The sequence below is a fragment of the Microchirus variegatus genome (assembly GCF_963457635.1).
Source record: "Microchirus variegatus genome assembly, chromosome: 5".
Classification (NCBI taxonomy): domain Eukaryota; kingdom Metazoa; phylum Chordata; class Actinopteri; order Pleuronectiformes; family Soleidae; genus Microchirus; species Microchirus variegatus.
The window spans coordinates 8116384-8139748 of NC_139806.1; the positions used below are offsets into that span (position 1 = coordinate 8116384).

Consider the following 23365-nt stretch of genomic DNA (forward strand, 5'->3'; position numbering starts at 1 on the left):
TCACATAATAGGCGGCTGTTTATTTATTCACTTTTATTACATTCATTACACATCGTGTATGACTTTTCTTGTCAAATTGACCCATTGTTCCACGGCTAACATCACTCAACCTTGTGGAAATGAGCTGGGGGTGACATAATTGATGTGACCACAATGTTGAACGCGTTTTCAGAAGTCTTTAATAGTGTCAGCCATCAGAAATCAGGGTTCTTAAGTGTTGTCCATATGCCAAAACTTACAGCATACTGTTTACACCCTATCAGCCAACACATTAAGCAAATGCCATGGCCATATACACAAAAATAATGCCTTTAATTAATTACATAGCTACTGCTGATGATGGTGATTGTGTAATGCTAATGAGTGTTTTTTTCCCTTGCCTGTACAATTCAATGGGAATACATCCAGATAGTGAGTTGCGTGCACATTTCATGAGCAGCTTTGCATTTACATGCAAGTACATGTGATGTTAAACTTGAATCGAGTGTTAAAGCATGCATACTTAACAGACTTTGCCTGCCACTTATTTTCTACAAAAAAAAATAATAATCTATGAACATCATATTAAATCACTCCCTTCTGTGATAAATAACCAAGTGCTGAATCTTGACCAACATACTGTCACCGTCAGTACTGGTACATTCAAATACAAACCAGACATTAGCGTTAAGCATGCCAATTTGTATGTATACATAACAGTGCAAAAACACAAATTTCATACCTGAGACTAGGCAGTATTTAGTCCCTTCATAACCTTATGATTTTCATGACACAATATTCTCTTACAACAGGAAAAATGTGTGATATAGCTACAGCAAAAATGTATTGATTCAACGATATTAGCAACACAAGACACTTGGACAAACAATATGTGCTCATTTGGTCAAGAAAAAAAAGAAAAGAAATATGGCATTCAGTGGAATTTTTAGCTGCACATACTTAAAATGCTTGGTTTTGAAAATAACCTGACACAAATATTACAGTGCTAATAGAAATAGAAGAGCTCTTTATACATATTTTTACAAAATGACAAACCTTTTTTTGTTTTTCTTTTAAACACATCACTTCCATCTATCAGCTGTTGAGGGCTTTCATGTAGCCGTTATGATGAGGTCCTTTGTTTTGAATGCTTATGAAATAAAAGTCAAGTGCAAAATAATTTTAAAAAAGGCTTTTCCACGTCTTTTCTTCTCCTCCTCAAGTGCTTGTTTAAACAGAGCGCGTCTCCACCTCAATCTTCTCCTCCGACTGCGATGAGTCGGGTTCCTGGTGGGTGACGTTTGGCCGTACTGTCACCAATGGACCGCCGCCATAGATGGAGTGGAGAAAGTTCCATGTTTCTTCAGAGATCTGCCCCGAGTCAGCTCCTGCATGGTCAGAGCAAGAGACACTTACTTACATAGTTATAAACACTGCTACGACATGCAGCCTCTTTTTTTTTTGCTTTGATTTTTTTCCTAATTTAATCACTTGATTTTTTTTCAGAATAATCATAAGAAAATAATAATAATAGTACCTTGTTTGAGTGTTAAATGCCCATTCTTGTTCACTGTAATCTTGGAATTATCAATGGGTCCAGGTGGATCTTAAAGATGAAGAAAAGACAAACAGTTATACAATTATAATAATAATCAATTTCACATCCATCCATTGTCTACTGTTTTATCTTCCACATGGGGGTCGTGGGGCTGCTTTCAGACACAATGTCATCGCTAATTATTTCAAACGGCAATGATGTTGCAAATGTCAAGTGTTTTTTGTCACATTTGGAGAAGCAACACAGGCACCCTGCTTGCTTAAGAAAGAAAACAATTAGAGGAGCAGAAGTCAGAGGAAAAGAGTTGTATGCTGACGTGCCAGATGGAAGCCTTTATAAATAGATTTGACATCACAAAGCAAGAAAAGAGAGAAAAAAAACAGAGTGCCAGTGGAATAAATAAAAAAATTAATAAATAAAACTGTGAGCTTCATTTTGTTGTAGCAGGAGGAAATCTTCACTCAGGGGAATAAAGCCGTCTTTGAAGATTAATCAAAGCAAGAAATGGAACTTCACAGTTTCTTTTGATCATGATCCGCTTTTGGTAATGAGAGGGTGTCCTTTCCTGACTATACAAAATGTATATGTATATTTTCACCCACCAAAAAAAGCTATGTTTTATCATTCATAACAATTGACCAGATATGAAATATTAGATGCTAGTGTCAAAGTGGAACAGATGTAGCTCTTTAATAAGACATTTAAACCATACTGGGCTGTAAAAAAGAAGACTGTCCAATCACCGTTGTCTTTTCCTTTGACAAAGCCCTCCCACTCACGGAACCACTGCATGCTGATGCAGTATATGACCACTGGAGACTCCTCCTCCTGGAACGCCTTGTTCAGCTACAGAGGGAGAGAGGAAATGGGGGAGGAGTGATCGGCAGAGACAAGAGGGAGGGGAAAGGATGCAAGAGGATGGGGAGGAGAAACGGGGGGGATGGGAGCAAAAAAAAAGAAAGAAAATGTGAGGTTTAAAGGATTTACAGGAGAGGAGATGGAAAGCTAATCAATTCTCTCTGGTACTTATTCCAATTAAAGACACTTTTAACACCACACTGCAACAGTTTCATCTTTCTTGGAAATGACAATCCCTGCTCTTCTTGTAAGCCGACTAAAGCTAATAACATGTGCATCTGTCCCAATGTATTCATGATAAAGCTTTCATCAGACTTTCACCTCTGGTTAAACAGACTGGAGTACGTGTCTGTGCTCTGTACACACACACACAAGCTAACTCGCGCACAATTAATTACCACTCGCAGCAGTTTTTACTGTATCTGACTAAAATCAGTGCTCACTGTTTTGCCTACAGATGTACAGTAAGACAGTACTACAGTGTATGCAGGATTATTTTTAATGCTACATGTACTAACAACACGGTGAGCCCTGTCAAAGCCTGAGCAACATTCAACGTGTTATTTTAAAACTGCATAAATGCTTCCTGTATTATCTGGATGTGTTCCATTAAAATGATTGAGAAATGATTATACAGTATGGAACATTATAGAATTGCCAAAACAACAAATCAAATAATGGCTGGAAACCTTTTGCATACAGTTCTGTAAGTTTAAATATCTTACCCTGACAAACATGTCCAGCTCGGACTTGCGCCTTTTCTCCAGTTTTTCTATCTCGACCTGGCATGTGTGGCAAACGTACAGGTGGTTGACAGCCGGGCCCCCTCCATACCTGCGAGGAACAGTCCACATTAAAGTCAACACGGGTGAAATTAACACTACAAAGGAAGCGACAGCACACTCATGAGGACAGGGAGTGGTGGCAGATCTGAAAACGTTGAAAGCCTCCAGTCACTCTCACAGCTTGCCGGTCTGCTGCACGTACCTGCTGTAAAGGTGATCCCACACGTTCTGCGGTAGCATTATCACCAGGTCGTTGATGAAAGCTGCTTTGTTGGGAGGCACACCTGACGAAACACAATGGAAACATCCATCCTGACATTAATAAACAGTGTCACATTTAAAAAAACATAATATCTATGTTTAGAGACATCATGTAGAGAACAAAACAGTTGTGAAGCAGCGGTGAAAATTGTACGAATATTAAAGCCGCTCTCATACGTGAGCCAAAATACACAATAAAGAGTGCTATATTCTGACAGCCATCACTGATCTGGAGTGTTTGTTCAGTGACATGAATCTCTCAGTCTTAGGTTCTCACAGAAAACCAAGGACACATTTTTCCAGCATACCAACGCAATTCCAGTGGAGTCAGCACTCACCAAAGAGGCAGCCCTTTCTGTGTCTGTCTCTTTTTACAAATTATGCTGCAACATGAGGGCTTTTATTGGCTTCAGCTCCTATCAGCATTAGTGGGAATGCAAAACCGGGGTGAACATGGTAACTCCTTCCTCGCCTGCTTCAGTTTTAGCAGCGATGTAAATCTGGTGTTTTTTTAAGATTGGCATTTAACTCTGACTAGGGTAGTCCAGCTCTTAAGTGTACTTATTTTGCCAGTTTTTTACTTTATGCGCTTTTAGAGGGCTGGTAACACCCTGCAGCACTAGTAGCACCTTCTTGTGTTTTCTTGTATTTTCTTCTGTTTTTATTTATTATGTTATTGCTTTGATGTAAAGCACTTTGGGTACCGTCTGGCTATTGTAAAGGGCTATACAAATAAAATGTGACTGATTGATCGATTGGTGTCATTTCCCAGGCAACTCTTAGATGCATCTATCTTACAGTAAGCAGAGCCATTAGCCATGAATGTTTATAGCAACCCTTACTTTTAACAACTTAAGATAGCACTCAGCGTATTTGATTTAATGTTGTTAATTATATTCGCAATTTAAAATTGACACACAACAGTAACAACTGTTTCTAAACAGTTTGTGACGTGGTTTGGTTCAACTGGCTTCAAAAATAAGCTGTGATACTGCACATTTACATAAAAGTAAACAAAGCAACTGATCACACAATCATGGTTTCAGTTAATATAACCTCTGCTTTTCTGCAAAGGAAATAACTTGATGGCTCTTATTTAAACTGTGAACACATCATTACAGCCACTGTAGCCTTACAGTTTTATCATCATCATTATTTTCAGCGCCACAATGTCAAGCATGAATAGAGGACAAAAAAAAGAAAGCCATATTGGCCCAAACCCTTCAAGAATCCTCCTATCTTTCCTAATACAAGGAGAAAGAAGGATCATCTGAACAAAGACGAGTAAAACCCTCCTTTGAAGTCTGCTATGTTGTGAAGGGAATTTTCTGTCTTTGTCAAAGTCAAACATCCTTGGCCAAGATGAAAGCAAAAGCTGCTCTCAGCTTAAGTAGTGAAAGTGGAGCACCATTTTCCTCCTAACTGTTCGGACACAGCAAGGAGAAGAATTCCTGCTTGGAGACATTTTGACCTCTGTCGGGTTTCACTTACAAAAACAAAAGCAATTGCGTCATACGCACCCCCATGCAAACACAGGAAGTCATCATTGGAGATGGGCCCTGGCTCAGCAAAGGTCTTGAACTTGTTAAACCACTGACGGGAGATGTAGAACTGCAGAAGGCTGGGCTCCATCATGCTGAATAAACCCGACACCCTCCTACGTTCTCTCACTGCGTCCTCGTTGCTCTTTCTGTGACAGGAACAGGCCACAAATTAATGACGTTTGCAAAAAGATTAATCAGAAGTGAATATCAAAGCAGCACAGTGAATGAGAGTTGTTGTCTTATTTACTTATTTATGAACAGCTGTCTAAAAGCTGTTTTCAGACTCGAACGTTAGAGAAGTGGCCAGAAATGTGGGTCTGGAATTTCTTGTTCACACATGAAGAATGCAGCACGAGACTTTCTGGGGTCAGATGCATTCACAAGATTTTTCCAGAAACAGGAAGTCAAGGAGATAATGTCTGTCGATCCATATCGTGGTTATATTAGAATGGATTGAGTGAATGACTGTGCTTTGTCTTTCACATTACACATTACACTTTTGTTTTTCACAACTCACACATCAAAAAGCGACATTAAAGCAGTTGTAACACAGATGAGGGAAGTATTTTTGTCTCAAACAGTGTTTGTTACAGCTTAAAATGTAGCTTCTTCCCTGTGATCCCTGTGCACCTGGTTACTCCCCCACTATTTCTGTCTCACCGTAACCGACCAAGCACATGGCTGCACATCTTTGAGTCTGGTTCTGCCAGAGAGTTCTTCTTGTAAAAAGGGAGCTTTTTTTTTCTCTGCACTGATGTCTAGTGTTTGCTCGTTGTGTGGCTTTTTTCTTTCCTTGCCTTTGATTGGACTGTTAAGCACTTTGTAACATGTGTTAAGAAAAAGTGAAATATAAATAAAGTTAATTATGTTATTATTATACAAATTCCTCTCAATGACTCTCGAATCATGCGATTGCCTCTCTGGTCTCATAGAGCTCCGTATAAACACACATTTGCTGAGCCAGTTTTCCCTCGGAGGCGTCCTCTGTTCAGCGACGTCCTGTCTGTGTTACTCATCCTCTGCACTGGGTCAAAATCCAGTCACTTTGACTTCCACTTGCTATGCAGATTGTCCTTTGTTAAATCAGCCATGCTCCTATATGGCGTGCAATCAACGACCTTGATTCTTACATGGGCTGACTGTTGACTGCTGACTTTTCTGAAATTTGATTTAAGGGCTAGCAGCAAAAGTTGCAGAAAAGGTCTGAAGCAACATTTGCAATCAATTCTGTTCTCAAATACAGGCAACAATTTCAGAAAAATATTCATGTCTGAATGCAGCTTAAGTAAGTATGACTACTCAAGTCAAGCGTGGCTGCTTACTTGTAGAAGAGCACATAAGCTTCGGCATTCTGGACGCAGGATTCAGACACCTCGGTCACACTTTGGTCATCATATTCATACCACAGATTGTTCACATCATTCCTGCTGTAGGCTATGTAGTGGCCACCTGGAATGAGAGGAATGGCATTAGAGCAGCATTCACAAACCTAACAAGTACATGAGAATGTTTTTGCAATGGACTAATGAATGCAGGACAGTCCCATGTGCCAACTGATGGCAGATGCACCAGTCTGCTGCAGAAAAGGGGGAGTGACTGTGCCCACTCACTGCTGGCAGTGCCGTGGTGACAGATGACTGACAGCAGGTCATAGTTGGTGGTCTGGGCAGAACTGTCTTTGGCCAGAAAAGGCTGCAGATCCAGGCCCTCGAGCGGGAAGGAGACATGGGTGCCTATCTTAGTGGAGAACATCAGCTCATGTCTGAAGCGCTTCAAGTGGATACACAGGATCTGGAGTAAAGGAAGCACAAATATATTTTATTTAAAAAAGGGAAATGTGAAAACTGAGGAAAATAAAAATGTAGGTTTGTATCATATGAAGTACCTCTGGCAAACTTTGCATTTTACAAAATTTGACCCCATTTCGTAATCTATGAGGGAAAAGGATGTAAAAGACAGGAAATCATTAGTTAGTAGTAGGAATTAGTCAGTATTTATTGAAGGTACCAGAAGCCTGTACTCACTTTTTGCATTTTTCACAGCTGTACATGTTGTCTCCTAAAATAAACAAACAACAGTTACTAAGGAATTGTTCTTCATTGTTTGTGCTGGCGGAGCAGATTTACACCCACTCGCTTACCCTTTAGTTCATCTCTGGCAAAGAAAGCTGCGAGGCAATCTTGTAGCGTAACAACTGGACCCCAGAACCAGCTGAAAATAGAAAACATACACAAGAGTACACGATGAACAAAGCAGAGCGCTACTAATGCCTGATGTGAAAATGTAAATACACATAGCATTGACGTCACTCACACACACCTTTTGATGTATTCCATGACAAAAGCAATCCAGCCTTGTGGTGCATAAGCTTCTCCACAGGAGCCTGCTTTTACCAGGGAGGTCTGATGGGTGGAGGAGTGGAGCTTGGCCAGGTCTTCCTTCCCTGGGATGGGCAACGAGATATCCTGGAAATTCTCCAGAGTCACGGACACCTGTGAATCACAGAGCACACACACAGCTAAGTAAATAACCACATTTGAGGTCTTCATAGGGAAATATTAGAGGGTCAACAAATCCATAATGAACATAAGAAAGGAGGAAAAAAATAACTTTTTTTGTACTCCTGTTGTCCTCTCAGGAAAAAGTTGTATCAACAGCCTCATCAAATCCATACATTATCAAAACAAAGAAAAAGGTAGCACAGATATGGATACAAATAAGAGGAGCATACATCATTGTAAAAAGGTTCCGTGGTGCTACAAATACTAAAAGTGCAAAACAATGCCATATAAATCTGTTCAGTGAAATCAGTGAACTGACCCGATCACAGGTGAGGCACTGAACTGAGCTGACAATGGTCCCATCGAACACATCCGAGATGACACTGCGGTATTTCTTCTGACGCTTGTTCTTTGGTGGTGAGAATGTGGTCACTGCTGTGAAAAGGAAGAGAGAGAGAACTGTGAGTGCAATGCTTTACAATATCACTGCATCTCAAATGAGCTACTTCAGCCGGTGCACTTGCATGGAGCAGACTGCCACAGTCCCAGAATTCTGACAGGAGTGCACAAAATGGCTGGCTGTTGTGAGTGAGGAATGTGACTGTTAAATCTCTCAGCTGCTTTGCTCAGATGACATAATTGTTTTGTTTTAAAATGAAATGAAGACCAAATGTGATACAATAACATGCTTTTCTTCCTTGGCCACCATTGACACAGATTTGAGAAGTGGTCATCATTTTTTCCAGGTAACTTGTAGTGCAGTGCACATTGCCATAGTTGTCATTGATTGCACGTATGCAAGTGAGACTGCAGACACAACTAATATCTATAAAAACAAACACCTTGACATGACAAAGCATTCACGACAGTTATGACTGTCTCTGATGAATTGAGAGTACCTTTTTTGTGTGCAGGGTTGAGGCTCGGCCAGCCAGAGGTGGCTTTGGGTGGGCTGCTGGACATTTTGGGAATGTGTCCCTCCATTGGGACTGGACTCTGTGGTCTTGTCGTGTTGGACATCTGGATGTCTGTGAAGGAATCTAGAGAGAGGCAGGATATAGATTTGAGTTTCAATAACTCCGTTTGAGTATTTAAAAAAGCCTGAAACTAATTAGAGAAATAACTAAAACTGTTTACCTGATGTTCTGCCCTGAACCTTGATGGCTCCCTGGCTGCTGATAATAGGTATGTTTTCAGTGGTGGTGTCAACATCTTTGTCCACGTCCCCACCAGAGCTTCCACCCATCACGCCATGAACACCCGCACGATAAAGATCATTAATCATGTTCTTCTCTTTCTGCCACTCCCTGTTGGCCTGTATCTCATCTTGGTCAGGAATCAGCATCTCGGCCTCATTGGCATCGCCCACGTGGACATTTCCACCCTGCACCTCGTTATCAGCCCTCTCGCTGCTGCCACAGGACTCGCATGACTGGAAGTCATTGTCAGACTGACTGTGGTTGTCCTCCTCTGGACTGTGGTCCACTGCAATGCTGTTGGACTGGTCATAGGGCTCAGGCAGTGTCTCCTTCAGCTCCTCATGAAGTTGATCCATCAAGCAGCGCAGAAACTCCTGGGAATCCTGGAGATGGTAAATGTTTGTTAGATAACTTCAACCAGTTCCTTGTTTTGTTCATTTATTTATTTTGGTCACTGCAATCAATCAGAAATACAGTAGCTCGTTTCCTCTTCCTGTTAAAAGAGCTTCTCCCTGAATTACAATCAACAGCTACTTCACTTCCTTTGTTAAAATCCCTGTTCTGCAACACAAAATCGCACAGCAAATGGTCAAGAATGTGTCAAATTAAATGAACCTCAGACATCCAATCTCCCTCTCAAGCCACACAAACTACCCTCTCCCAGGACCTGGAATGTTAGCTTCATTCAGAGTAATGCTAATTTCAAGGCTGTGCAGCCCAACAAGGCATGACAAATGAATCTTCCTCAGCTAACTCCTCTGAATAAACACTGGCAAGCCAAGAGGAAACAGGCCCTGTATTATTTCACCATTCAGGCACATAAATCCTTTATTTACAGACACTAGACAAAAAAAAACAAATGTGTTTCAGGAAAATGTCTTTTTAAAATCCATGAGCCTTTTCTTTTTAAGTGTCTACTGCAATCAAATCAAGCAATTTAAATAATGTGCGACTGAAATGAGAGTCTGCGGCTCAGAGTGAGTGATTGCCAGGCAGAGGATTCAGTTTGTCTGGCTGAGCGATTTGGGCTGGAGCTAATGTTAGTTCTGTAGAAGAAATGCGTGCTGAGGGTTATGGAGTGGAATTGAAAATCGAGACTGTATGAGATATTGCACAACTTAATAGTCTGGACACGAGGCTTATAATAACTCCAGCTCAGCACAAAATCCCGATCTATGTGGAGAAACGTTCAATGGCAGGTTTTTGTTTTTGCTGCAAGGCAAACATAATCATTTTCTGAACACACTGAGAAACCCAAACACCGCTACGGATAAGAGAAAGAGCCCAGAACTCATTGCATGTTTCATGTTCACACTTATTACTGCATCAGTGAAACAAAGCATGAACAGTAGCTGAACATGTGCTCATGATTCATTTAAAAAAAAAAATTAATATGAATATCTGTTTCACACTCGCCTGCTGAGAATATCCCCTAAACATGGGGTTTACGGCTTTGATCCCCTGGAACAAGTTGGTTGGGACGACATAGGAAGGTCTGCAATGAGAAAAAAACAAAACCTGTTTCACAAAACACTGAGTTTTGGGGTAGGAATTGTTGTTTTTATGTCTCTCATATTCTGTCACCATTGGCATTTTGAATAGAATGGTGTGACTGAAAGTTGATCTAATGTATCAACAAACTGTGAATAAGCTCACACAACATGTTTATTTAATGCTCAAGCATGTCTTGAATAAACTTGGCATAATAGCAGATCATTTTCAACATGAAATGCTAGGGCATACTAAGGTTTTACCGATAACATTAATTAGGGTTCCACTCCAGTAATAAGAGAGCCAGTGATGTGCTGTGCAGTGATTGTTCAAGTGTAAGGTTAGGTAACACTATATAATTTAACCCTGCTCGGGTTTTCTTCTGAAAAATGTGGTATTTTAAAACTGCATAACTGTTTCCCATATGTTCCCGCATGTGTACCAATAAAGCGACAGAGAAATAATACACTGTATGGTGATTATAGCATTGGTAAAACAACAAATCTAATGGCAGTATGAGACTTTTGCACAGCATGTGTTCCTTCAAATCAACTAGAACAATAAAAGTAGAAAAGAAAAATGCTTACCTGCCCTTGTGCCACAGGTCAGAAACAAGTTTCTGGTAGCTTTTGCAGAGTGCAGGTTTCTTGTCCGTCCTCACCAGGCCACCACATTCAAGAAAGAACTGTGTCAACGGTGGGCTGTAGCAGAGAGAAGGATAGCAATAAATAGGTACCTATTTTTTTTACTTATTCTGCCTATTCTGTGACTTAATCACAACAAAACATATAAAGACTAATTTCCCCGACAAACAAGACAACTTCTCAACAAACCCACTCCAACTAATGAGAGGTTTACCACAGGAGTTGAAATGATGACAATATTAACAGAGAAAATAACTGACATGCATAACAATACAAACACAGGGGCAAGAAGTCATGACCATTACAAACAGCAACATGGAGGTTTGAGAGAATAAAAAAAAAAGGTACATTGAGGTAACCGTTCTTACAAGAAACAAGCAGATTGTTCCAGACTATAGGAGGTTTATATTTGAAAGCATGTCTGCCAGTTTCTTTGGTTTTAGAATAAAGAGAATAAATGTAAGATGTTTTTCCGATACCGTTTTTGACTATGCTGAGAAAAAAAAAAAAACACAGATCCAACAATTCTCCATCATGCTCTCTTCTTCTGGAATTCTTCCTGAATTTTTGATTCATTGTATTTTATTAAATTCCAATGTCACTTAAGAGGGAGAAATTGTGAGTTGAAAGAAAGTGGAAAAACAGCCGTGGAGATTTTGTTTGATGGACAGGAATTTGTAGGACAGAGACAAACTACGGGATGAATAAGTTGCAGTGTTCCCTCAACTTGGCAAGAGTAAAAGCCCTTCAAAATTAAAAATGACCCATGAGAAGTTTCAGAAAAGGTCCCTCCTTCTGCAGCTGCATGACTCAGTTCCTCCTATTTCTGGAATGTGATTTAGTTTGCAAATTCTGACCTACATTCTTCCCCCATTTTGGCTCGTATCCAGACTAGACATTATCAGTTTAATTTAAAAATGAACCGTCCTCAGAGTAGATCAAAGCATGGGGGGGGGGAAGTAAGTAATAACAGAGTATTTGACTCCATTTCACAACACAATCGAATTGTAAAGCAGAGATCACTTATTGTCAGTAAAATAAATGAAGCAGGCTGGGAGGACAAGGGAAAAGGGAGGCCCATTAAAAGACATGGTGGTAAAGGAATAAGAAAAAGTCGAGGAAAGGGGCAGAGCAGATGGGGAACGACTTGGTGTTCATTTGTAACTGAAGACCCCACAGGGATCTGCAAAAGGCCATTTCTGCAATCTCAAATGGTGCAATGCAGCAATTTTCACTCAGCCGTCACTCTCCCAAATGAGAACGGCCGTGGTCGTTATTCTTAGTCAGAAAGAAGCAGGCAGGGAATTCAAAAAATCAAATTACTACTAAAAAAAAAGTACTACATTCAAAGGGCAGAGTTGGAGTTATGAGAGGGACAGGGTGTACACGTGTAGATGGGTAAAAGGTAAAGACAGGTCGAGGTCTCACCAGTTGGACAGGGCCTGGAGGGCAGCGTTCATGTAGCAGGTGTTGCCTATGTTCTTCAGTCCTGTGAGTCCTGAGGGAGAAACAATACATCTGGGATTAAAACAAGCCACTCAACAAGCACTGGTACATTTTTAATAGCAGGCAGAAACGCTGTATATTGGTTAAAAAAAAAGACCCATTCCATTTTTAAATTAATATTTTACAGAGCGTCTGTGGTTGATGGACTAGACACAAATCACCAGTGCTGCCCCACCCATCTCAACAGACCATTAAAATGTACGTTTTTTTCCCTCACTTTAACTTTTATATTTATTGGAATCATGATGTTGCCATGGCGTCACATGGGCTAAAATACGAGCCCTGCCAAATTCAGCACTATAAAATGTATGCTCAGTTAGCTATTAGCATATCCTGTTTGCAGGCAGCACAGTGGTTCGGGAACTGACGCCACAGAGCAAACAGGGCCCTTGTGAATGGAGTCTGCATGCTCTCCATGCTTATGTGAGTGTGGCTTCCTTCCAGCATCCAAAAAAACATGCAGATTAGGGTTCGGTTAACTGGAGACTCCCCAACCACGTCGTTTTCATTCGGGGATCAGGAGTAAAGTGCATTCATGCAAATACATATGAGATGAAAATAAGTGAAAGTGAAACTAAAAGTAATGGGAATTTTTTCATTCATAGCTGAAACTAAATTGAGGTCAGCAGTGTTTCATTAAAACATCTCAATTTTCAGGGCTAAAAGGCCCTGAAGTTGTCCATAGGAATGAATGCGACTATGAATGATTGTTTGTCTCTTGATGTTGGTCCTGTGAAAAAGGCTGGTGTCTGTCCATTGTGTGCCCTCAAAGAATAAACTGGATTTTTAAATGTGATGTTTTTTTCATGGTCTGGATTTATAGGAGGCAGACTCTTTCTCTATGGATTTTAAGCACGTATATTTTGCGCTAAGCGACAGGAGATAATGGTATCCTCAGGAACTGGAAGTCACCCCGAACCTGCTGCTGTATGTGTCCTACTGTGGCTAAAGACTGCAGCATCATGTCTGGTTGGAGATCAAATGACATCTGTTGAATTACAATAACTAGATTCACAATAGAACAAGTCATGCACCTGTCCCTCTCACCCCTCACAGTATATTTGCCTTCCGTCTCTGTAACACTCACAAGAGGAGATGCAGCTCACAATTTTAAAAACCTTAGAGGACCATCATACTCTGCAGACATCACTCTGACACAACACTAACACTCCACCTCACGATCATACCACCTGATATAAAAATAACTAAAGTGGTGACTGAAGCCAAAGCTTGAACTACACCACATTAGGCCCAACATATAAATGTGCAGCCTTACACCTGGGATTAGAATGCATTTACTGTGATCTGATAGCGATCAGATAGCACTTAATCACATGACATCACCTCTCCCTCTTCTTCATATCCCGTGTACCAACATATCAACATGACTTTAATGGGACTGACACACAGAAGCAGACGGTCATCCAAGTATGGCTCAATAGAAATGTATTTTTGAAGTGCAAGAGAGCCCCGTTTCATGTTTCTGAATGATGAACCATGGCTTCTGTTCTGTGGTATCTTCAAGTCCATGTTTTACTAGGAGACTTGCGGCGAAGTGAAGCAACACATCAGTTCGTGCTTTGAAGTCGGTTTGGTGTGTTGAGTTTTTTTTTGATACTGTTCTTCAAATTCAATTACACATTTCTATTTCAGCATTATGACTGAGCTACTGTGTTTGAGGTTTTCAATTTCAATTTTGCCATACTTGATTAAATTGCATTACAACTCTATTCAACTCACTTTAAAATTACGAGTTTGAAAAATGGAATGATAATAAGAAAATAGGGTATAAAAAATATTTTATCTGAAGCAGCTGGTTTAAAAAAAAAAAAGCAACTGTTAAACTGTGTTATTTACAATATTTAGTTAGGCATATACCAGCTAATTCATATGAAAACAACGGTGTTGTTGTGTTTAACACTGCATTTATATGATTATATTACCTCCACTCAAAGGTTGAGTGTGTATGAATGAATGAATGAATGAATGAATGAATGAACGAATGATGGTAAGGTTGCAGATTGCAGCAAACTCCTCCAACAGACTCTTCCATTTGCAATCTTTAGCTACAAAAGGAGAAACTCACACCCTGGCTTGTTTGTTTAGGCTGCTGTAGAAACAAGTTATGCTCCGCGGTAGGTTGACCTGCTCTGGACACCCATAGGCTCAGGCACTGGTATGTTTTTATTTATTGGGCTACTACTACTATTGCTCCGCTCCCATATTACCTCCGTGTCGGCACGGAAACTGGAAAAATAGCCTTTGTGCATTCTGCACCTGCGGCGTGGAATGAGCTGCACATAGAGTGAGTTACTCTCAGTAAATGCTTTGAAGCTCAGGATGAAAAGAGGCAGCAACTGTTTCTCGATTAATTAGTTATGTGTATTTATTTCTGTCTTCTTCTGGTGATGTATTTGTGCTGCCGTCTGTCTTGCACAGGTCTCCCTTAAAAGGTTTTTAATCTCAATGAGACTTCTTCCTAGTTAAAAAGAGGTTAAATAAAATAATAATTTAAAGATTATTCCAAGGCTACAAAAACCTAACATGTTTTTGTATTATGTTAAAGGGTAGTATTTTAAATTTCTGCCATTTAACCCTCCAAAATGTTACATAATGGACCTTTAAGAGGGTCTTGGAGACGGGTGTTCATGATAGCTTGACTGTAATAAAAATCTACAGGGATTACAATAAACCTTAGTTTAATTATTCTACATTACAGCATTTTAAGATGTTTTTTTCCCCCATGTTATTGTGAAAACTGACCTCTGGCACGCAGGTCATCCTCCTCCTCTGTCTCCATGTCCAGGTCTTCACAGCCTCCATTAGGGGACACTCGCAAAGAGGTCGGGCTCCCAGGGGCCCTGCTGTTTTCCTGGAGTAACAACACAGTCATCATAAAATCCAGTAAATGTATAACAACTGATAGACTGGAGGATCAATCAACATGGAGTGCATGGTCATGTAACTGTGTTATGTAATGTAAATATTTACGCTCCAATATCACAGAATAGTAAAGCACGTTCATAATTTATTACATTTCTAATCAACTTCTCACTTTGTTGTTAATCATCTAGCCCTCGATGGGACTCAGCAACACTTCTGACCTTGCTGGGCTGTGTAAATAATGAAACAATAAAACAACGTGATGATAAATAAACCGGTGTCTGCTCTTACCTGACCAGTGCTCTGTAGAGAGTGGATGGAGAGTTTGCTGTTGACTTGGGGTGAGTGTGGACTTATTTTACGGTCCAGGAAAACCTCCTTGCTGCAGGCGTAGCACCACACTCGGAGCGTGGTCAGATTCACGGTCAGGTTGTGCCGCGCCTCCTACAAGTCGCAGCATTAATAAATAAAAGGCATTTTAGTGAACTGGACATAATGTATCAGACAGTACGAACACACAGTGAAACAACAGCTGACAGCACAATATCAATGATGATATAGTGGTACAGGAGAAATATATACAGTGCGGAAAAATTACACATGGACAAAAACACAGGTTTAAGAGGATTAAAACTGCAACTGTTAACACACAAGCCAATATATTCAATATTATACCACAACAAAAGAAAAAACACATGTTTCATAAATAGGTGAAATTCAAAACTAGCACTTAATCCCTTATTTATAGGGGTATTTTTCTGGCTAAATAACTAAACCCCCTCAAACCTCTAATAAAAATTGAGATTTCCATCTGCAGATTTTGGACACATTAGAAGGTCTTTGCACATTCAGATGTTAAACGGCCAAAGCTAAATGAAGCCTCGGGTTACAAGTGGACTTTTTTGCTGCTGTGGAGAGTCAGCCAGGTTCTGCTGACCCACTCCCACTATGACAAACACCAACAGGCCCAGCAGGTCATCAGGAGAGCTGAACGTGAGCAGCTGCCGACCAGCAGACTCTCTACATTATTCATCAGGACAGCGTAAGCCTGGACACAGAGGGGCAGAGTGGAGCGGTGCTGATAGAGCAAACACAACAGAGCGGACCATGGAACTTCCCTCTTTAGATTATTTATGAAGGGGAAGTACAGCAAGGGCATTAAAAACAAACTGGATTTATAGAGCTTAGAGGATGTTTTACCAGCACGCCTAATGTTATGAACTACGGTGAACTGTTAGTACCTTTTATCATGACACTTCAGGACAATTAATTTGAGATCTTGTTTGATTAAATGCTCAATATCATACTTGTGTTAGTACACGTGAATAATAATCATTTGATGTAGTAAAACCTGCAGTAAATCGTGCTCACAAATATTTTGGCAAAAAATAAACACAACATAAAGTGTATTTATGATGCTGAAGAGGAACAACTGCATCAAATATCTGCTTCAAGTGTGTCATTTTCCGATAAAGACGCAGGTTTTATCTGCAAAACAGAAACACACACCGCAGTCACCTCACCCTACCAACTAGTGCGCAGTTGAGATAATAACAGACTGAACTCAGATAAGAAACACTGCTGGCAACTGCCGTCCTCCTCACAGTGATTCTGTTAGTGGATTTGTGGTATTTGAACAAATGCAGAAAGCAAAACTTTAAGCTTTAAAGAAGAAGGACAACCTGAACGCAAATAAAATGTCTTTCGGTTCGGTTTTTGTGGGTAATTATTTTCTTGCGTGTCCGGTTTTTCAACACAAAGTACAGCTTTAATTTGATTACTACACACTGGTCAAATACATTTGCACAGTTTGAGTGCATCCGATCTACTCAGAGTCGTTTCTCACTACATAATGAAGAGATTAAAATGTTTCCCTCCCCTCAGGGCACCTAGAGCACTAATTAAATATTGCCTTCATTCTTATAAGATTTAAAAGATGGCTGCCACTGGTAAAATACAAAAGGCTGCTGGAAAGCGGCACACTCCGGTGCCATAGAAAAGGCAACAGACACTGTATATCATCTTAAATTTAATTTCTTCAACAGCAAGCTCTGTATCTAATAACCGACTTGAGATCTCCACTTGTGAAAAGCACTTCCAGGCTCTCCTCGACTAAGATTTGAGCAGTTATGCTGATTCTCGTAAGCAGAGCAAATAACAGGTTTTCTTTTATGCTCATTCTTCCCTCTTTCTAACCCCGCTTGGCTGGAGGAAAAGTCTTCGTCAACAGAGAAGACACTAGATGCTGAGTAAAGCTGTAGAACAGCCAGGAGGGGCAGATAATGTAACCATGGCACTGACAGAGCGAGTGAATCTCCCCCACTTCCCTGAGGAATGGCAATTAATAATGAATGATCCACTGCTGAAACTGCACTGAATGTGGAGATGTGGGCAGGCAGAGTTGGCTTGATGGTTTTTAACAATACAGATTCTTAAAAAGTGAAAATGTTACACGTGCAGCTTCTTTGACAGTGCAGAGAAAATGTTAAAAAAAAATATAAAGCGATGCTGGGGGCGGTTTTATTTCAAGTCACAGCTCCTGGGACCTGAAGTAATATTGCTGTCCTTCAATGTTTCTTCTGCTTCTCTTTTGACACCTCCACTCCTCTTTGGGTTATAGCTTTAATTTAGAACCACAACTAAGACTTTCTTTGCCTTTTGTCTCTCTTTTTCAAAAAATTGCCAAACTGAAAGGCAAGTACAGTCTCAAAGGCTCCTACCTGTGAGTGGACAGTGCTGTGGTCGGTGTGCGATTCGCCACATCCTACATATGCGCAACCACTCTAGAGAGGAAAAATATAGAAAATTCAGTTAGAGAGGTAATATTTGCAGAACAAATACGTTTTGCAGACAGGAATTAACTTACCTCCAAACACGCCCACAAATTTGGTCCTCCAACTTTACAGTCTTGACACTGGCCCTGGGAAATGATGACAATCAAAAAAGTCAAAATCCAAAATGGACAGAACAGCTAAAGATGTCTCTATTTCAGGCTCAGTGAATTGACAATATATTATTTGTTGAGCTGTTTGATTAGTGGCTTAAAAATTAAATTACCCATTGATTAATTTTATTATTGTAAAATCATAGGCTTGCTTTACAGAGGCCGTCATCTTGAATTTGTTCTTACAGCAGCTGGAACAAACAAACCAGCCCGTGCGTGAATGTTGTAGTTAAAAGTGAAAGCTTAATATGCAAACAAAGAAGAACAACATCCTTTCTGGTATGTGAAGAACTCCAAAGCTCCTCGACATATTTGGTAAAGTGACAGGTGCTCCATTTGTTGCAAGTTTTCAGTCTCGCCTTTAAATGATTCTTTCGCACTGGACCTTAAATGCTACAGCTTCAAAATCAACAATAAAAAAACTAATGAAAGCAGCCAGAATCAGGCCCAGCAATGTCAACAACAATGCTGAACTTTTATTCAGGTGTTTGCCAGAGTGACAGTATAACCAGCATGTGTGTGTAAAAACGTGTGTTTCCTTTAAGGAGTGGCTAGTTCTTCATAGAGCAGTGGACAGGTTGACTCACATGAGATTTCTGAATAAGTTCCTCCTTGGTTATTTCCCCCACACAGTCCAGGTGGGGGCAGTCACAGCTGGACACCAGTGGCATTGCTCACCCACAGGTCTGAGAGAGAGAGACAAGAGACAACACATTTAGTCTGTGACTTGCTTTTTTTTTTTGTCAGGTGACTTCTTGTTTTTTCTGTCAGGTGACTTCTTGTTTTTTCTAAGAAACCTTATCCGCCCACATCTGACACGTGATACAATGACACAGCAAGAGGAGATATTGCACTTCCGAAGAACAGCAGGGTAGGGAGGACACGTAAAAACGCTGCAACACGCGTCACAATCTGCACGTTTTCCGTGTCTGTCTGCATGAATTCTTCCTATGATCCGTCAGTGACATGCCAAGCAAGGGTGAAACCAGTAGTGTTTGGAAGGAGAGGTCATGAGGGATTGTCGTGCTGCTGACAGAAATCTTGACTATTAGATGAAGAACAAATGTGAAAAAAATATTCTGCAAACACAGCTGATGACGTGATTAAAATCTGCTTACTGACAATGACAAAGCTCGTGCAGTGAATCTTTAAAGGCATTTGTCTTTTTATTCCACTGGACAGCACGAAAAGACATATGAAGCAAAAGGAAATGAAAGCAAAACCTCAAACCAGTAATGCAATTTTCTATGGTCTCTCTCCTCCCACTTTAACTCGTCGTAAAAATGGGGATATTTAGCCCAGCAGAGCAGTAAGTGCCGCAGAGTCCAGGCAGACTTGAAAATAAAAACTGCGTACTGTTCTTCAATACAAATAAGTGGTGGTAATGTTGAGAAGTTAGAATAAAAAAAAAAAAACAAGAATATTGTTTTCATTAGTTCTGGCAGGTGGCCAGCCTGGGGCTGAATCCCAAATGTGTATTATAAGATACACTTTTTTACCCAGGGTTGTTTTTGTACTTCCATTATAAGATTATGTACCCAGAAGATTTACTGGAAAACCGGCCAAGTACTACTGCTACTCTCGACTGTTGTGCTTAATTCATTGAGCTAAAAACCCATTGAAATTCTGATGGTACATCCCCTGCAGTGCATAACGTTTAAATATAAACAATATCCATAACATTCTAAACACTGTTAAATGAGTTCACACAATGCTGACGAAGTCCATCAGCTCCACAAAATTCTCTTGGTGTTTCTCAATGTTTACAGCAGTGTTTAGATCTTGTGTTGCCGAGTGACAATTCCGCACTGCACAAAGGAAGTCATTTGTTTTCACGTCAGGACAGACAGAGGCAACATTGAGGCAGACAGGTGTACGACTGGACGGGAAAATGGACCGAAAACACAGTTTGACCGCATACGTGCTTCTTGGCCCCGCCCACCTCTGCGCCTCCTCTGTATACACACAAACGCTCCCTCAGTCTGATAGATGCAGCATACAAAAATGTTACATCATTGCTCATCATGCAGACCAGAAGCCAAATAACAACAGAAATCAACAAATGTTATGAAATATAGCTTTGTTTTGAGAGCAATGTACGGTATTTCAAATGTTCTTGGATTCTTTCGTCTAAACATTATGGACTCCTTCTGTCCTCCTCTTTTTTAGGGTGTATGAAAAGAGGAATGACAGTCCGTCAGTCACTGGTGCTTTCTTCAAACTTCTTGAGAAAGCTACAGTCCAATTGCCTCACCAGTGACAAATGACAGGGTTTATTTGGGGTGTGTATCAAGTGAACCGTGTTTGACGAACTGCAGCGCCATAAAGCAAAGAGCTGTCCAAATGTGACAACCAATCACTTCTCAGACACTTCATTTTAAAAAGGAGCAGGTACATCTGGTCAGACAAAAACAAAGACAGCATTTCTTCTATTGCGTAACACGGATGATAGCAATCGGGTAAAACATTAATCATGCAGCAGATTAATGGCAGGGGGGGGTCTGTTAATAATTCACTCTTTATCAATAATATCTTACATTTATAATAAGCCCCTATTGGCCGTTGCAACTGTTTTCTTTCCCTACAGATGGCGGGGGCCTCTTCAGAACTAAAATGTGTTTGTCAGAGTGTCTGTTGACCAAAATAAACGAAAACACTGAACGTGTGACCTCTCTGTCCTTGGCAAACAGGCCAAAGTGTGCTTCTTGCTAGAGGTTGCACGTTGACATTCAGACTTCGAATGAGTGTCAGTGACAACAGCAGCCCTCTACCATGTTGCATATGATTCAGCACATTACACGAAACCACCCTTTTCCTGTTTATTATTTGATGGTTTGTGTTGTTGTTTTTTTATTCAGAGGTTCAGACACATATATGACTGTTTGCAGACACAAAGCACTGATTTAAAGACATTAAGATTGGATGCAGCCTCCTCCTCTAAAGCCGGATACGACCCGAGTATCGTTTACATGATATCATCAATTCAAGATACACGAGCAACTAAATGGATTGTGGTATGTCCAAAGACACTTGCCGCAAATACAATACATGTAGAGAGGAGGGAGACCCCTGACAATAGGTCAGCTGAAAGAAGCCAATTCTCAGCAAATGTCATGTTCAATCTTGTACAATTCAATACACCTGTTTTCTCAAAGAATCACTGCTATCTGGAAGCCTAGTATTTAAACTATCCGAATAGATGGACACAAACAAAGACTGAAATACAGATCTGGTGGTTTAACCAGGCTCCTACAACTGTGCTGAACTTTGGAGGAATGGTAGATATTCACTGTGCCTCAGCAAACAATTACAACCAGAGCTATGCACCAAGAAAATCAAATTTGATGGTGGTTTTCACACTGTCAAGGCTGCAGTCATTGCACACAAAAAACATCCTCACTCTTTCTCTGTGTATAGTTAGATAAATTTTTGTTACAGCAACACTGTATCTGGCACTTATGTAATGAAACGATCATGTAATGATCGCTTGGTCCATAAAAAGCTGAAAATCACTGTTTTTCAAACCTGGAAATGATGATGTTCTCAAATGTCTCCTTTTGTCCACAAACCAAAATTATTCAGTTTGAATGATTTCTTTGTTATATGGAACAACGAAACCATAAAATATTCACATTCAAGAGGCTGAAAAATACTGAATATACAGAAAACTGAATATATTTATTACTTGAGATGGGACAATGCCGCTTTTATACGTCCAATCCCAATATCACAAACTATAGTATTTACCTATAACGAAATTAGTCTAATACAGTGATTTTTTTACAACACATTTGTGTCGAATCATATCAATTCATAATTCTCCAACTGAGTAACAAATATTGCTCCCCTGAGAGGAAGACATAAACAGCCCAAACATGACTCAGCTAAAATGCTTTTGCTGATTTTATTCACATTTTACAGCCTGTGCATAGTGAAGCATGCGATATATATATAGGATTTTAGGATTGTATCAGATTGTACATTTGTATCTGTCTGATATCCGATCCAGTGGATTTGGACAGTATCGAACCGATACTGAGTGTAAATACAAGAATTATGAAATACAAAAAAAACATATACAGAGAAAATGACAGACAGAAATAAACAATAAAAATATTGACAAAATTATCAGAAAAAAATGTAAGATAAATATAGAACAATTTCATGTGTGTAACACATGTGAGGTGCTTTGGCCTGGTCCACTGTTCAAACACGGAGCTGTCAAAACCAGGCGAGGCTTTGACAGCGTCACAGCCTGACTAGCACTCCGCCGCTAGCATTAGCCTGCTGGCAAATAACTGCTCTTCCGATAAATAATTGGTTTAACACGCGGGAAAAAACACCGGCGACGGCGCACAGAGTCCACCGTGGATGCTTTAAGTCAAATAAGACACACCTGGAGTTGGACACTTCGCAACAGACGAGTACCTCGTCAGTCTCAGGCTAGCTAATGATAGCCAGCTAATGCCCCAACATCACCGCCGATCCCTCAGTGACTGCACAGCTAAGCTAGCCTGACAAAATGGATGTGATTGTCGGTTCTTACCTGGACAGCAGCAGCAAACTAACACTTTCCCCGTAGATGGAGTTATATTCTATGTGCAGGAGCAACGCTCAGTCAGTATTCAGAGACATTTCCGTGATAGCAATCCTTCACATTACACACAGAACAGTCCCTGACTGTCGCTCCGTCCGCTCAGCGTGGTTGCTAACGTTACAACCGTCTCCGCCCCTTTCCGGTTTGTTAAAAAAAGAAAAAGGTCATTTAAACCTGACACTCCTCAAACTGTGACGGCTCACCGCCACTAGAGAGCGCCAAACCTGCACATTGCACACGTAAATATTACACAAGACAGTCCACCTTTTCCAGAAAACGACTTAAAGTATATGACATTTACTGTACTTAAGTATCAACAGTAATTCCCTAATATAAAATGCACTTATGCTTTCGGAGTAAAAGTATATATATATAAAAAAAGCGGTGAATGTGATTTTCAACTGGAAGGTTGTGGTTTGAATTCCTGGCTGTGCCGTCTATATATGTGTCCTTGAGCAAGGTACTTCAACCCATGGTGCAGTGTGTGAATGGGTATGAAATGCCCCTCTACACTAATGTGTATCTTATTTTATTGACTATTTTATTCCAGTTTTGTATGTGTCACTTGTACAGTAATATAAGTAATGGTTTATTAGCAGTCTTACCTTATTTTTT

At 40.3% G+C, this 23365-nt stretch overlaps 1 protein-coding gene across 1 annotated transcript; it reads right to left on the reverse strand.

The window, feature by feature from the left end:
* Positions 1–258: 258 nt before the first annotated feature.
* usp33 (ubiquitin specific peptidase 33) lies at positions 259–22799 on the reverse strand. Its single transcript, XM_083889059.1, has 24 exons — positions 22700–22799; positions 18741–18839; positions 18076–18129; positions 17930–17992; positions 15501–15653; positions 15090–15198; positions 12249–12318; positions 10764–10877; positions 10102–10180; positions 8624–9068; positions 8386–8526; positions 7806–7921; positions 7305–7477; positions 7126–7196; positions 7010–7043; positions 6871–6916; positions 6596–6776; positions 6308–6434; positions 4962–5131; positions 3383–3464; positions 3121–3229; positions 2281–2383; positions 1517–1585; positions 259–1367 (listed from the first exon to the last, which is right to left on the reverse strand). Exons 2-24 carry the CDS (start codon positions 18822–18824, stop codon positions 1210–1212), a joined length of 2751 nt encoding a protein of 916 aa, XP_083745185.1. The 5' UTR covers positions 18825–18839; positions 22700–22799; the 3' UTR covers positions 259–1209.
* Between the last annotated feature and the right edge of the window lie 566 nt (positions 22800–23365).

What these genes read in the sequence shown, in the direction of transcription:
- usp33 (XM_083889059.1), bottom strand. Translation starts at nt 18,824, where the DNA reads ATGCCACTGGTGTCCAGCTGTGACTGCCCCCACCTGGACTGTGTGGGG. An exon ending in ATTTGTGGGCGTGTTTGGAG is followed by an intron (nt 17,993 to 18,075) that starts GTAAGTTAATTC and finishes TTTCCTCTCTAG; the next exon opens with AGTGGTTGCGCATATGTAGG. An exon ending in GACCTGTGGCACAAGGGCAG is followed by an intron (nt 10,181 to 10,763) that starts GTAAGCATTTTT and finishes TTCTCATTGCAG; the next exon opens with ACCTTCCTATGTCGTCCCAA.